At 30.5% G+C, this 11,895-nt stretch overlaps 1 protein-coding gene across 1 annotated transcript in view; it reads left to right on the plus strand.

Moving 5' to 3' along the window:
* Window positions 1–7,502: 7,502 nt before the first annotated feature.
* LOC107007543 (actin-related protein 4) overlaps window positions 7,503–11,895 on the plus strand; it is a 17,554-nt gene continuing 13,161 nt past the window's right edge. Inside the window, exons 1-5 of the mRNA XM_015206207.2 lie at window positions 7,503–7,660; window positions 7,749–7,840; window positions 9,018–9,164; window positions 9,249–9,322; window positions 11,402–11,482. Coding sequence (XP_015061693.1) covers window positions 7,648–7,660; window positions 7,749–7,840; window positions 9,018–9,164; window positions 9,249–9,322; window positions 11,402–11,482 — 407 coding nt within the window. The 5' untranslated portion in view covers window positions 7,503–7,647. The remainder of the gene's footprint in view (window positions 7,661–7,748; window positions 7,841–9,017; window positions 9,165–9,248; window positions 9,323–11,401; window positions 11,483–11,895) is intronic.

Here is an 11,895-nt window from a genome sequence, read left to right on the forward strand (position 1 = left end):
TTCTATTCAATCCTAATCAACTCAAAATCTCTTTTAAACAATCTCAAATTTTAGATATGAAATCATCTCAATATTTTGAGTCTTTGATATATACTCTGCTTGAAACGATTCATATTGATAATACATCAAATTTTTAAATCAAACCTTAAAACTTTAGCAATTGATTGATCATGGAAGAAGAAGGAAGAGAGACTAAAAGAAAGAAAGAAAAAAGAAAGGAGAGGTGAAAGGAAGGACTGAAGGAAGAATAAGTCACTAATGGCTAAAGTAGAATGAAGAAGAAGAAAGAAGCGATATGTTTGAATGGCCAATTCGGATAATTTTGATAAAGTCAACCCAATTTTCTTGTAAATAAGATGACCAAGCGATCATTTTACAGAACTATCCGTTCACTTGACTATTAATTTGAATGGACTTTTTTCAAGGACTTACAAGCTAAAAGCTATGAATTGGAAAACCCCAACTTTTATTGTTGTTTTGATACTTTTTAGCCTAAAAAAGTACTTGAAACATTTTTTTTGTATTATTCAAACACTTCTAAAACTTTAAAAAAAAAAAAAAGAAGCCAAAAACTACTTAAAATAAATCAATCCAAACACAACTAAGAGGGGTTGTTTGGTTGACTTAAAAGTTGATCAAAGCTACTTTTAAATCAATTTTTGACTTCTAGAAATGTTTGTCAAGGTTAAAAATAACTTAAAGTAAATTTAAAATGACTTAAAATTTATATTTATCGATATCTATTTATCTATTTATCTATCTATTTATCTATCTATCTATCTATCTATCTATTTATCTATCTTCTATGCTACCTTAAAATCATGAACTCTCAAATTGGAATGTTGAATTACTATAATACCCCCAATTAAAATACTCAATTTATTTTTATTATATATTTAAATTAATTATATTATATTAAAAGTATATACCTTTTCACATTATATGGTTGAGTCTTTTCCAATGAGTTGTGACTTTTTCAAACTATTATATTTTTTCAAAGGATTTTGACTTTGCCAAATGGTTGTGCCTTTTTTTATAAGTTATGACTTTTTTGATAGTAATACCTTTTAATTACCTACATATTTTATTTATTTTTAAAAAAGGACTAATTTCCTATTAATAGTCACAACAATTTGAATCTTCATGTTTCTTTGGTCATAAATCATAGTCATTCACTTCTTATAAATTCTTGAGGATCTCTTCTGTAACAATTTGAGATCATTTAAACTTTTCATAAATGATTTATCACCAGCCCATTGATATGTTTCATCGAAATTCTTATCATTGAAATTTTGGTATAAATTTTCTCTTAAAGAAGAAAAGAAGAGAATAGAGAAATGTCCAATTAGCTAGGAACTTTGCTTCACACAGAAAACTTCTATATATAGTGCACATAGATTTTTATTTTTTCTTATTTTTTTTAATTAATTTATTTTGTGTTTTAATTTGAGAGACAATTTAATAATTAGTGTTCACATAATAAGCGAACAGTGTTGAATACACACATTATAGATTGTTTTTCTAATAAAATTCATAGATCAAGTTATGAGAGAGACAATAATAATAAAAAAAATACCAAAAAGGCACATGATTGGGGTAAGATATTTCTTCTTCTTTTTTTCACTTTTTATTCTTATATCCTCAAATGAAGTAATTTCTTCATGATTTTGCTAAAATGAAAAAGGCACATTATATGAGTTTCTTCGTAATTATTAGCTTTGATGTTAAGTCCACTATTTCAAATATATTTTCACGTTAACTTATAATATGATAATATATTCATGATAATAATTATTTTTAATAGATATGTAAGTAAAAATGAACAGAGAAAACTAAGTGTGGTGTCAAAAGATATCAATCAAATGGAGCACTAGAGTGAATATAGTATGAAAATTTTCACCTTCCTTCTTAATTGGCTATGAACTGTTATATATATATTATTATTTTTAATATTTATATGGAGTATGAAAAAAAAACTCAAGTATGAATTTTCTGTTATTTTGTGTTTATTTAATATGAGAAAATGTTAATCACAAGATACACTTCTGTGATAGCTATATAAAAATATATAAGAAAATAGTGATTGATAATAAGATGATCTTAAATCAAATTAAATATTTTATACAAAAAAAGCTTTAAATTTTATTCATCTATTAGTTTTTTTAATTTAAAAATCATAACATGTTATATCACGATACAACTTCAATATGATACTAGATACTTTCATTAGATGTTAACTATATGATATGCATGCAACAGAAAAAAAGAAGATACTACAATTCCACAAAGCTAAGGTAGAAACATAAAGAAATGATTTTTTTTAAATCATAGGTGATGCTCATATATTAACACTAAAGCTAAATATTTGGCATACACTTAAACCTCTTTTTAACCATCATTTGTAACAGTCTAATTTTCTTTAGAACTCATTTTTGATGCTTTATTTTTTGTCTTTATAACATTCTACTAATACATTCACTGTAGAAGTATGTTGACACCCAATTTTGGTCCTCCCCAACATAGATTAATCATCGAGCTACTTAAATTACCAACTATTCGAAATAATTGACTTTATCAAATTCAAAATATTTTTAAGTTAGTTTTAAATAGTTTTGTCACTTTTTATAATATACATGTTGACACCCAATTTTGTCCCTTCCCAATATAGATGAATTGTCGAGCTTCTTAAATTAACAACGATTTGAAATAATTGACTTTATGAAATTCAAAGTATTTTAAAGTTAGTTTTAATTAGTTTTGTCACTTTTTTACAACTTTTAGATAATATACATGTTTTATATAATTATTTATATAATTTATATGTTTTATAAATACTTGAAAATTATATCAAAAATATTTTATTACTTTTAGGCTACGTATTTTAGTAGTTTAGTTAGTTTAAATCATATTTATGATTTTAAATTAATTAGTTAGTATTTAAGTTAATTATTTTTGCAATCAAGTCGATTATTTTATTTTGTTAAATTTAAGAAGTTTATAATTAACCTTGTTCAAATTCCTCTTATTTAGATCTTAATTGATTTTGCTAAGTAAATTCAATTGGGTCATTGTTCACAATTCACTTGGACCTATTCCAAATTCTCCAGCCCACAATTTCAGCTTCTATTTGATTCCACCAGACCCTTTTATCCCATTTCAAGCCAAAATCAGCCAACCCAATCTCACGTGCAGTCCACCGGTTAATCCATAATCCAACCCATTTTTCATTCCTAATTCCCAGAAACCATTCCAAACAATACATAGATACAATACACCACCATACCCGACCCATCAGTACATGTAGTACTGCTCCAGCAGGCGTAGTAGTTGTGCATTTTGTCTTTCGCTGCCAGATGGAGCAATCTCAGCGTCTTATTCGTCCTTTGCTCAGAAATTGGATGGATCTCCTTCGAATTTCATTAGGAACTACTACTATAGACAACTTTCAACCTTATCTCTTAGGAGCTTTTGAATTTCGAATTCATTCCATTCTTCCTTTTCGAGTACCCCCTCCCCAAATTGGACCCTAGATTTCCCATCTATATATACCTTTCTTCCTTTTCTATGCTAGGGGTTGGAAAAGGAAAAACGGAAAAGAGAAAGTTACAGTAAAATAGTTATAGTATATACACGAAATACATTAGGAAAAGAGAAAGAAAAGTTAGTTTACAACCGAGTCTCATTCCTCTAGCTTGGTCACCATCGTTGGTCCAAGTTAGTTCGAGTTTCGTTGCTGTTTAGGTTGCTCTCTTGCTGTCCATATCGTGTCTGTGTGGTAGAATCCGACTATCTACTCGTCTCGTCCCCGTTTGTTGCCTGGAAAATGGTAAAGTTTCCTCCATAGTAACTTCTTCATCTCTCATATTTTGAATGGATGTTTGTAAGATTATAAGATCTTTGTTTTTGTTTGGATGATGTTGGTCGGGATCGAGTTTTCATGACTTCACTTGTTATTTATCTATTCTTAAAGGATATCTCGATCTAGTTTCAACATGTGGTTATCGGTCTGAGTTTGTCATCTGCTTGTTTCCATGTTCAAGTTTGCTAGTTCGTTATGATTTGTCTTGAATAGTTTGTGAGTGTCATGAACATGTTCCTTTTGAATTTAATATAGTCGAATTTTGTCTGAACTTTGATTATGAGGTAAGTTCTTATTCTAATTTGTTTAGCTTGTATTCAGTATCTAGTTTTTGTTTGGCTCATGTCGTCTTAATTTCATACCCAGTTCTCTTTTTGAGTCTAGTCGTTTAGATTTTTGAATGGTTTAATGTATGCGGGATAGTAGTCGACTGATCTAGTAATTGATAACGAGGGTTTTTGAATTAACTCGATTTTGGTCTAAAGTTTCAAACCTGCAATCTGGTTGAAGCTTTATCGTGTAAAGTTAGTGTGATAGCTAGTTATGATATGAGGGCTCATATACTTGATTAAGTTGTGGTTATTTGAGTGTTATCTTTAACGAAGGCTTCAGTTCGTTAAATCATATCTAGATTAGTGAGTCTCATATCATTTTAAGTATATGCTTCTTGAATGACTTATATATTTTTTTTTGGTTTGTTCTAGAAGTTGTTGTTTTAATCGGATTTCATTCCTTTAGTTATTAAGTAAGACTTATTTGACGTGTTTCTTCTTAGTTTTCATTAACCTAATTAATTATATAGCCTAATTATGTGAAGTTCCTGTTTATTCATTTATAATGGTGTCACTGACTATTTAAAATGTGATTAGTTCTCCATATTAAATTTGCTTAGTTCAATACTTGTTGCTTTGTCTTGTCTAAGACTCTGCCTTTTTACCGTTAGTCTTTCTTTTGCTTGCCACTGTTAGTGTCATTACTGGGAGTATTAATCCTTATCTTTTTATTTTATTGCATGTGGAAATCCACCCGAGTTCACCATGAAATCCTATTTCCCTTCCTCACATTTTGAGAGAGTCACAAATGTTCAAATTCTACCTTTATCAAGTCAGCCAACCATGGATCGAAGAATAGATACCTGAAACTTGACGTACATGTGTCCATAGGTGATACATGATTGTATACGCTAGTATACATCTAGTGTATACGAGAAAGGGTATTGGGCCTAGAGGCCCCTACATTCAGTTTTGTATTTTGTTGTTGGGCCTAAGCCCATTTTACTTGAATTTTTATCTTGTTAGTTAAGAACATGAACAAGTGGTTGAAGTGGGATAAGAAGCCCGAATCATGACTAGGCTTGACAACTGCTCAGGTGGACAGAAAATCAAACTTGGGCCCAAAACACACACACTCTCTCTCTTTATTCTTATTGTTTTGTATTTACGCAATTGTTTATTTTCTAGTCAATTTTAAGGTTTTCATAATTCAATTTCCCCAAAAGATAGTCATTTCGAGATTTTCTTAAAGACTAAATGAAATAAGTCCTTATTTTTCTACTTAAACTACTTTGAAATAATTTTCTTTAAATGATCCCTTATATTATCCCCATTTCCTCTAAAAAATATTTTTAGTTTTAATTTTTTTTATTTTCTCAACTTAATTAATCATACTTATCTATAAAAAAAATGATTAGCCAAATAGTTAACTATTGGATGACCGCATGTTAGCGGATGTTCTAGGTGCTTTAAAAACCTTTCTAGAACATTAATATGAACCCCAAACCCCTTTTTTATAGTTTCACTAGATTTGTGTTTTAATCTTTTTGAAAAAAAATAGTTTTCTTGATCTTCTTAAAAATTTAGTGGTGACTCTCTAAAATCTATAAAATTTATATTATAATTTTTTAAATAAAACAAAGTACACTTTTTTTTTTTTGTAAATTTATATCTCTATGATAGCCTTACTCAAATAATAATTGAGTAATAATATTTTGTAAAAGATATGTTGCGTATAAAGATAAAATATTAAAATATTTATGATAATCTTTATTAGTGTCTTGTATATACTAAATTTCATGTATGAATATTTAAGTCCATCATTTATGGTCATAAAGGCATCTCCAATCCAAACATAAAATTTTTCATCGGTATAATCAACTCCAGTCCATTGCACCAAATATTACACCAAAAAATAATGTATTTCTCTCTCTTCATTATTATATTATTATTTCTTATTTTATTTATATTTTCTTATTTCATAACAAATTCTTTCTAAAACATTTACCATACATGATTCATATTATTTTCTTTTATAATTATTTATTATAAAATTATTTTGTGCCATAATTTTTTAAATAATATAAATTGTTAGCAAATCTTATACATTAGGCATAATAATGGATTACAAATAAAAATTAAATCATTAATGAAATATAATTAAATAAACATACATAAATGAAAAAATTACTTTAAATTATATATAAATATTCAACTTTATAAATAAATATTCATTACTGTGCTCCCATAAATACTCTATTAATGCATTACGTAGTTCAAAATGAGCATTTTATCCTTTATTTTAAATATCGAGCTAAAATTATTGAAATTGATAATTTTCATCTATTGTCATTCTACGGTCGAAGTTGGACCTTCCGACGCATCTTGAATTGGTGCATTAAAAAATCAAAGCTCATCCTCAATTGAATTATTTGTTTAAATATTTATATGTTTACATTTTTTATTTTTGTGAAGGTTAATTGTAATTTATAGTAGAATTAACATAATTTTTTTAAAAAAAAGTCATATATAGAAAAATTAATTTATAAAAAAGCTAAATTTTATATAAAAAATTAATATTATAAAAATATTAAATAAAAACTAATTAAATATACAAGAGATTTAATTAAAACATTTCATTTATATAATGTTTAATTAAAAATTTGTATAATGAAATAATATTGTAATATTTAAAAAGTTATTTGGTGTGATGAATAGTGTCACACCAAATTTGGTGTAAAACTATTCACATACCAAACTTGGTGTGAAAATTGGTTTAGGTTGGAGTCCAAAACATTAAATTCTACACCAAATATCGGATTTGGTGTAAAATTTGGTGTTGCGTTGGAGATGGTCTAACCTCAAGAGGAAAGACTATTGGTGACCTTTTTTATATTTATATATTTTTCTATTTTGTTGTGTAAATTTGTTTACAACATTGAGTAAAGTAAAAAATAATGCTACTAAAGAAACATCACTTTTCCATATTTAATTTTTGATTGTTTTTGAAATATTTCAACGAAATCTGGTCATTTTGGTCTCTAAAATCAAGTAACTCTATAACAATCTGTATGTATTATTTGAAAACACTTGCTCAATGTTATTTCAATTATAATTATTTACTAAAAAATTTTAATTTAGTAATATTTCTGTTTTACAACATCGTATTTCGTATAGTATATGATATGATGTTGCACGTGCCGTGAAACTAGTAAGTTAAAGAATCAAAAGTAGATATTCCTTACTTTTTAATTTTTTAACTTATAATTTATTTAAATTTGACTTTTATTTTCATAAATTTTTTAAATTTGACATTTATTTAAATTTGACATTTATTTTCATAAATTTTTTTCTTCTCTTTACCAAAAAAACACAATGAAATGAATGTTCTCGGACACAACCCGGTTAAACTGACCCGACTGACTTGTTTTCTTCAAAACCCAAGAAAAGCCCTCGTAGCGAAGAAGCAGGAAAACACGAAGAAGAAAGAGTAAAATCACTCTCCGAAATCGAATCATGTACGGTGGTGGTGAGTATCAGTTACTCAGTCTCTCTTTCAGTGTCAAAGTTTAGGGCTTTCATGTTGAATTCAGCGTTTTTTTGTTTGTTATGTACAGATGAAGTGTCAGCAATTGTGATAGATTTGGGTAGCCATACTTGCAAAGCTGGTTACGCTGGTGAAGATGCTCCCAAAGCCGTTTTCCCATCTGTAAGTTAAACCCTTTTTAGCCTTGTTAGCTTGCAAATTTACTAACATTTTCATGTTCCAAACCTAACCTTTTTGGAGTAACTGTTTTAAGCGTCTAACTTCCCAAGCACCAGCATTTTAATAGCTAATTCGAGTCGAGTGACCTCGAAAAGAAAGTGTAAGTAGCTTGTTATAACTGCTGTGATAATGTGAAAAACGAAATATGACTGGATGTTATTACCATGAAACCACAATTGTTAAAGATTGTTCTGCAAGGTCTTGTAGCTCTAACATCCAAGAAAGCTAAAGGAGCAGTCGAATGAGTACAGAAATATACTTGCTCTTCCGTACTTATAAAACAGAGAAGGAAAAAGAATTACTTCTCTTACCTATCTCAGAACCAGAAAATTTAAATGATGCTCCCACATATTTGTGCAACCATTTCAATGTTTCACTTTCAGAAAATAGATAAAAATATAGTTGGTGTATTTATTATATTGCTTGTACCTGGTGCTGTAGAATGTTGGTTCAACGAGGGAAGTCCTTGATTGCACTGGAGGATGTGGTCTGCGGTTAATGAAGTTAGAATGGACCATGGGAGACCAGGGTTCAAATCCCAGTAGAGGCAAAAAAGGTGGATGATACCATCAAACCTTGGTGATAGAATAATCACGTATATGTGTTGGTGGAAGGTATTAAGTAACCGTTAGATTAATTTTGAAGATGGTAAGGACACCACCGTTACCCCCGAAAAAAAAAGAAGAAAGAAGATAGAAGTCCCCAATTTCCTACTTAGTCTTGAACAATAAAATTTATAGCTGATGCAGCGAAAAGTTTCCCTGGAATTATATAGATAAGATAGCTGCCGAGTTTATCATAAAAGAAGAAGAAGAAGAAAGATAGCTGCTGAGATAATTAGCAAGATCTCTCTGGTTATTCTCCTTCTTAGATTAATTCAATATCTAGTATCTTTTGTCTTCTCAGGATTAGTTCAAATCCTTTTCTCATTATGGTTGACACGTGAAATCTTAAAATATCATTAGCAAGTCAGCCGCTCACAAACAAACCTGCCTTGATTGTGAATTTCTATATCACTATGCTATTCCTTCATGTATACTTATATTTTGCTTCTTTTTAACTAGTCACATACATGTATGTTTTTGTGTAAGTTGTCTTTGATTTTATGATCTTTTAAAAGGCTGTTGGATCGGTTGATGAAATGGAAGTTGATAATCCTGATAATCCAGAGGATAATTCTGGATCTGCTCCTGACCTTAAATCAAAGGGTAAGCGGAAATTGTATGTTGGATCTCAAGCCTTGGGATTTCGCCGTGATCACATGGAGGTCAGTTTTACAAATTTATCTAGTACCATCTCGAGATGCCATTTCCTTATCTTTGTTATCTCAGATGTTGGGTTGTCATGTCAGGTGATATCACCCATCAGGGATGGGATGGTTGTGGACTGGGATATTGTAGAAAACATATGGGACCATGCTTTTAGGTAATTGGTCCTTTTCTTTTGTTCATATGTTGAAACAATTCCCTTCTTCCATTAATTTTTTGTTGCGTCAATGGGAAGAATGTTACTCTACATATTTTTCAGCTCAGGTAAGTGGGGATATGCTTTGCTCTGCTTATGTTGCATAGTCGTTCTATACGTGTCTTGTCCTCCTCTTTTAGTATGGAAGTACCTTAGAAACCCTCACTGTGGATCTTAACATCCTAAGGTGGTGATATGTTTCTGGTCTTGTCCTGGCAGTCTGGCAGACATGCTCCCTGATTGCCGTGTCCTGTGAAACATATTTTAGAATATTGTGCGAGGCAGACAAAATCTCAATGATTTTCTTTTTAATCTCATTTGTTTTAGTTGAGATTGGTGAGTTGTTCTATTTCAAAGACATGGTAGAGTTTGTTGCAGGGTTGTGTTGATCAAGTATTTCTAATGCCCCCCAGACCACCATTAGCCAATACTGGGCATTCTTCGTTTTGGTTTTACTACATTGATTACTGCAGAGCCCTCTTGTGTAAAATGTTGTTCGAACCCTTCGATTACTGCTGTGGGTTGGTGATTCGAACATGACACTGGTACAGGTGTGGCGTTCGTTCTGTATCTCATCAACATTCGGTGGATAATTTGACCAAGTAAAGGTGAACAGAGAACCGAAGAAGACAGAGATGAAGCACAAAGGAGAAGAGGAAGAAGACAAGAAGGAACAGTAATTTGATTAGCGTCACCATGTGTGTGTGTAAATTTTATTCTTCTTCGAAGTAGGACAAAAAGATCTGAAATTTTAGGCATCTAAACCACCATTCAACTAAAACAGGGGACTGACACACTAGGATTATCTTCTGGGAAGCCACCACTGATCTCAAAGGAGGCAATGCCTTAGGGTATATTTGCCTATTATTTGGTGGGCTTGGTTTTAAGAGAAGTGCCCGGGTAAAAATATTGTGTTTTAATTGGACCACAAAGATAGTTCATTATAGATTTAGTGACAAGATCTATAAGAACAAGATTAATTGGGAATTCTCAAAAAAAAAAAAAAAATTAAACTGAGCAAGAATAATTGACTAACTTGGAGATGGGTAGAGGGGCAGACTATTATTCATTGAGTTTTAAACTGTGTTTCTGCTGGTCCTTGGGTATTTCTCAGTTATAAAATAAATAAATTGTGTTAAATTTGGATCATTTGACACAACAAAATATTTAACATAACTTATTAATTAACCAAAAATGGCTTTTAGCGAAAATTTATCTTAAGAGTGAGTTGTTTTTCTATGTTAGAAATTATTGATTGTTTTATATATTATGCTTTAATATAGATCCATATAGGTGATATCTACTTGTTGGGAATAAGCTTGAGTCTTGTTGAAACCTACACTCTAGAACCTCTTTTACCTGTGTCAGACACTTGCATATGTACCCTTTGCATCTAGATTGCCATGTAGTCTTTGCGTGATTGCTCTTATATTAATGTAAATAATGTCTCATTAGTGATTCATCCTAAAAAGGAAAGACAATTATGGTAGATACTGCTTGCAATCTATTTTTGAAGATCAGACTACAATTTTTTTTCCGGAGAATTGTAACAAGTTGTTATATAAAGGTAGACCACACAAGCTGTGAAGTCACCCAAAACAGTGTGAATAATAGTTAAGAGTTCCTAGATCTAAGCCTCCCTACATGTAATCTAGAACATTAAAAATTGACTGCGATTCCTCTATGATGTATTCTTTTTTACACTAAATTATGAAAGTCTAAACGGTTGATCTTCAACTTCTGGATAGTACTTCGTTTGTGTTCAAAACATCTCTGATTCCTTTCATTCACCAAATGCATGATGGGACAATCCTCCATTTCTCTTTTTGACTTCTTTGATCACTTGAATTCCTGCTTTATGTGAAGAAATGTGGTATTACTGATTCATTTGAAGATTAAGAGAAAAAAGTCTTCCTTATATGCTTTTCTTGTGTTACTTTTTTGTTCTTTTTTCCCGTCATTTGGTTAAGTTTATGCTTGCCTATTGAAGATTGGGAGAAAAAAGAACCTTTTTCTTCTGCTACTTACATTCCTTTACAGGGAATGCTTACTGATCGATCCAAAGGAGCATCCAATGTTACTTGCAGAGCCTTGTTCAAACACTCAGCAGCAGAGGGAAAAGTGAGCAATGCGATCTGTATTTTAGCAGTGTTATTACTTCACATTAAATCATGTCATTTATCTTTTGGGCATTGTGTAATAATAAAGTACATGATTTCAAGCTTTATTATTCCTGAATATGTTGCCTTTTTCTGCCTATTTTTGCGTCTTATGTTAATTTATAGGAGAACACACTTTTATTAGGAGGATGAGAAAAATATAAGATGAAAAAAGTTAACATATTTATCAATCCTGTAGGCCCACATGTCTTTTCTATTTCAAAGGGGAAAGGTATGAGAATTCTAACAGCTTCCTTTTATTTAAAAGTCATTAACAAACCAACAAGGTTGGTGGTGGAGATGTAAGTACTCCTTCATCCTTAACCAAGAGGTCTCGGGTTCGGGTCTCCTTTGTTAGGGAGCGCTTTCCCCCCC

This window comes from Solanum pennellii, chromosome 12 (genome assembly GCF_001406875.1).
Source record: "Solanum pennellii chromosome 12, SPENNV200".
NCBI classification, from domain to species: Eukaryota; Viridiplantae; Streptophyta; class Magnoliopsida; order Solanales; family Solanaceae; genus Solanum; species Solanum pennellii.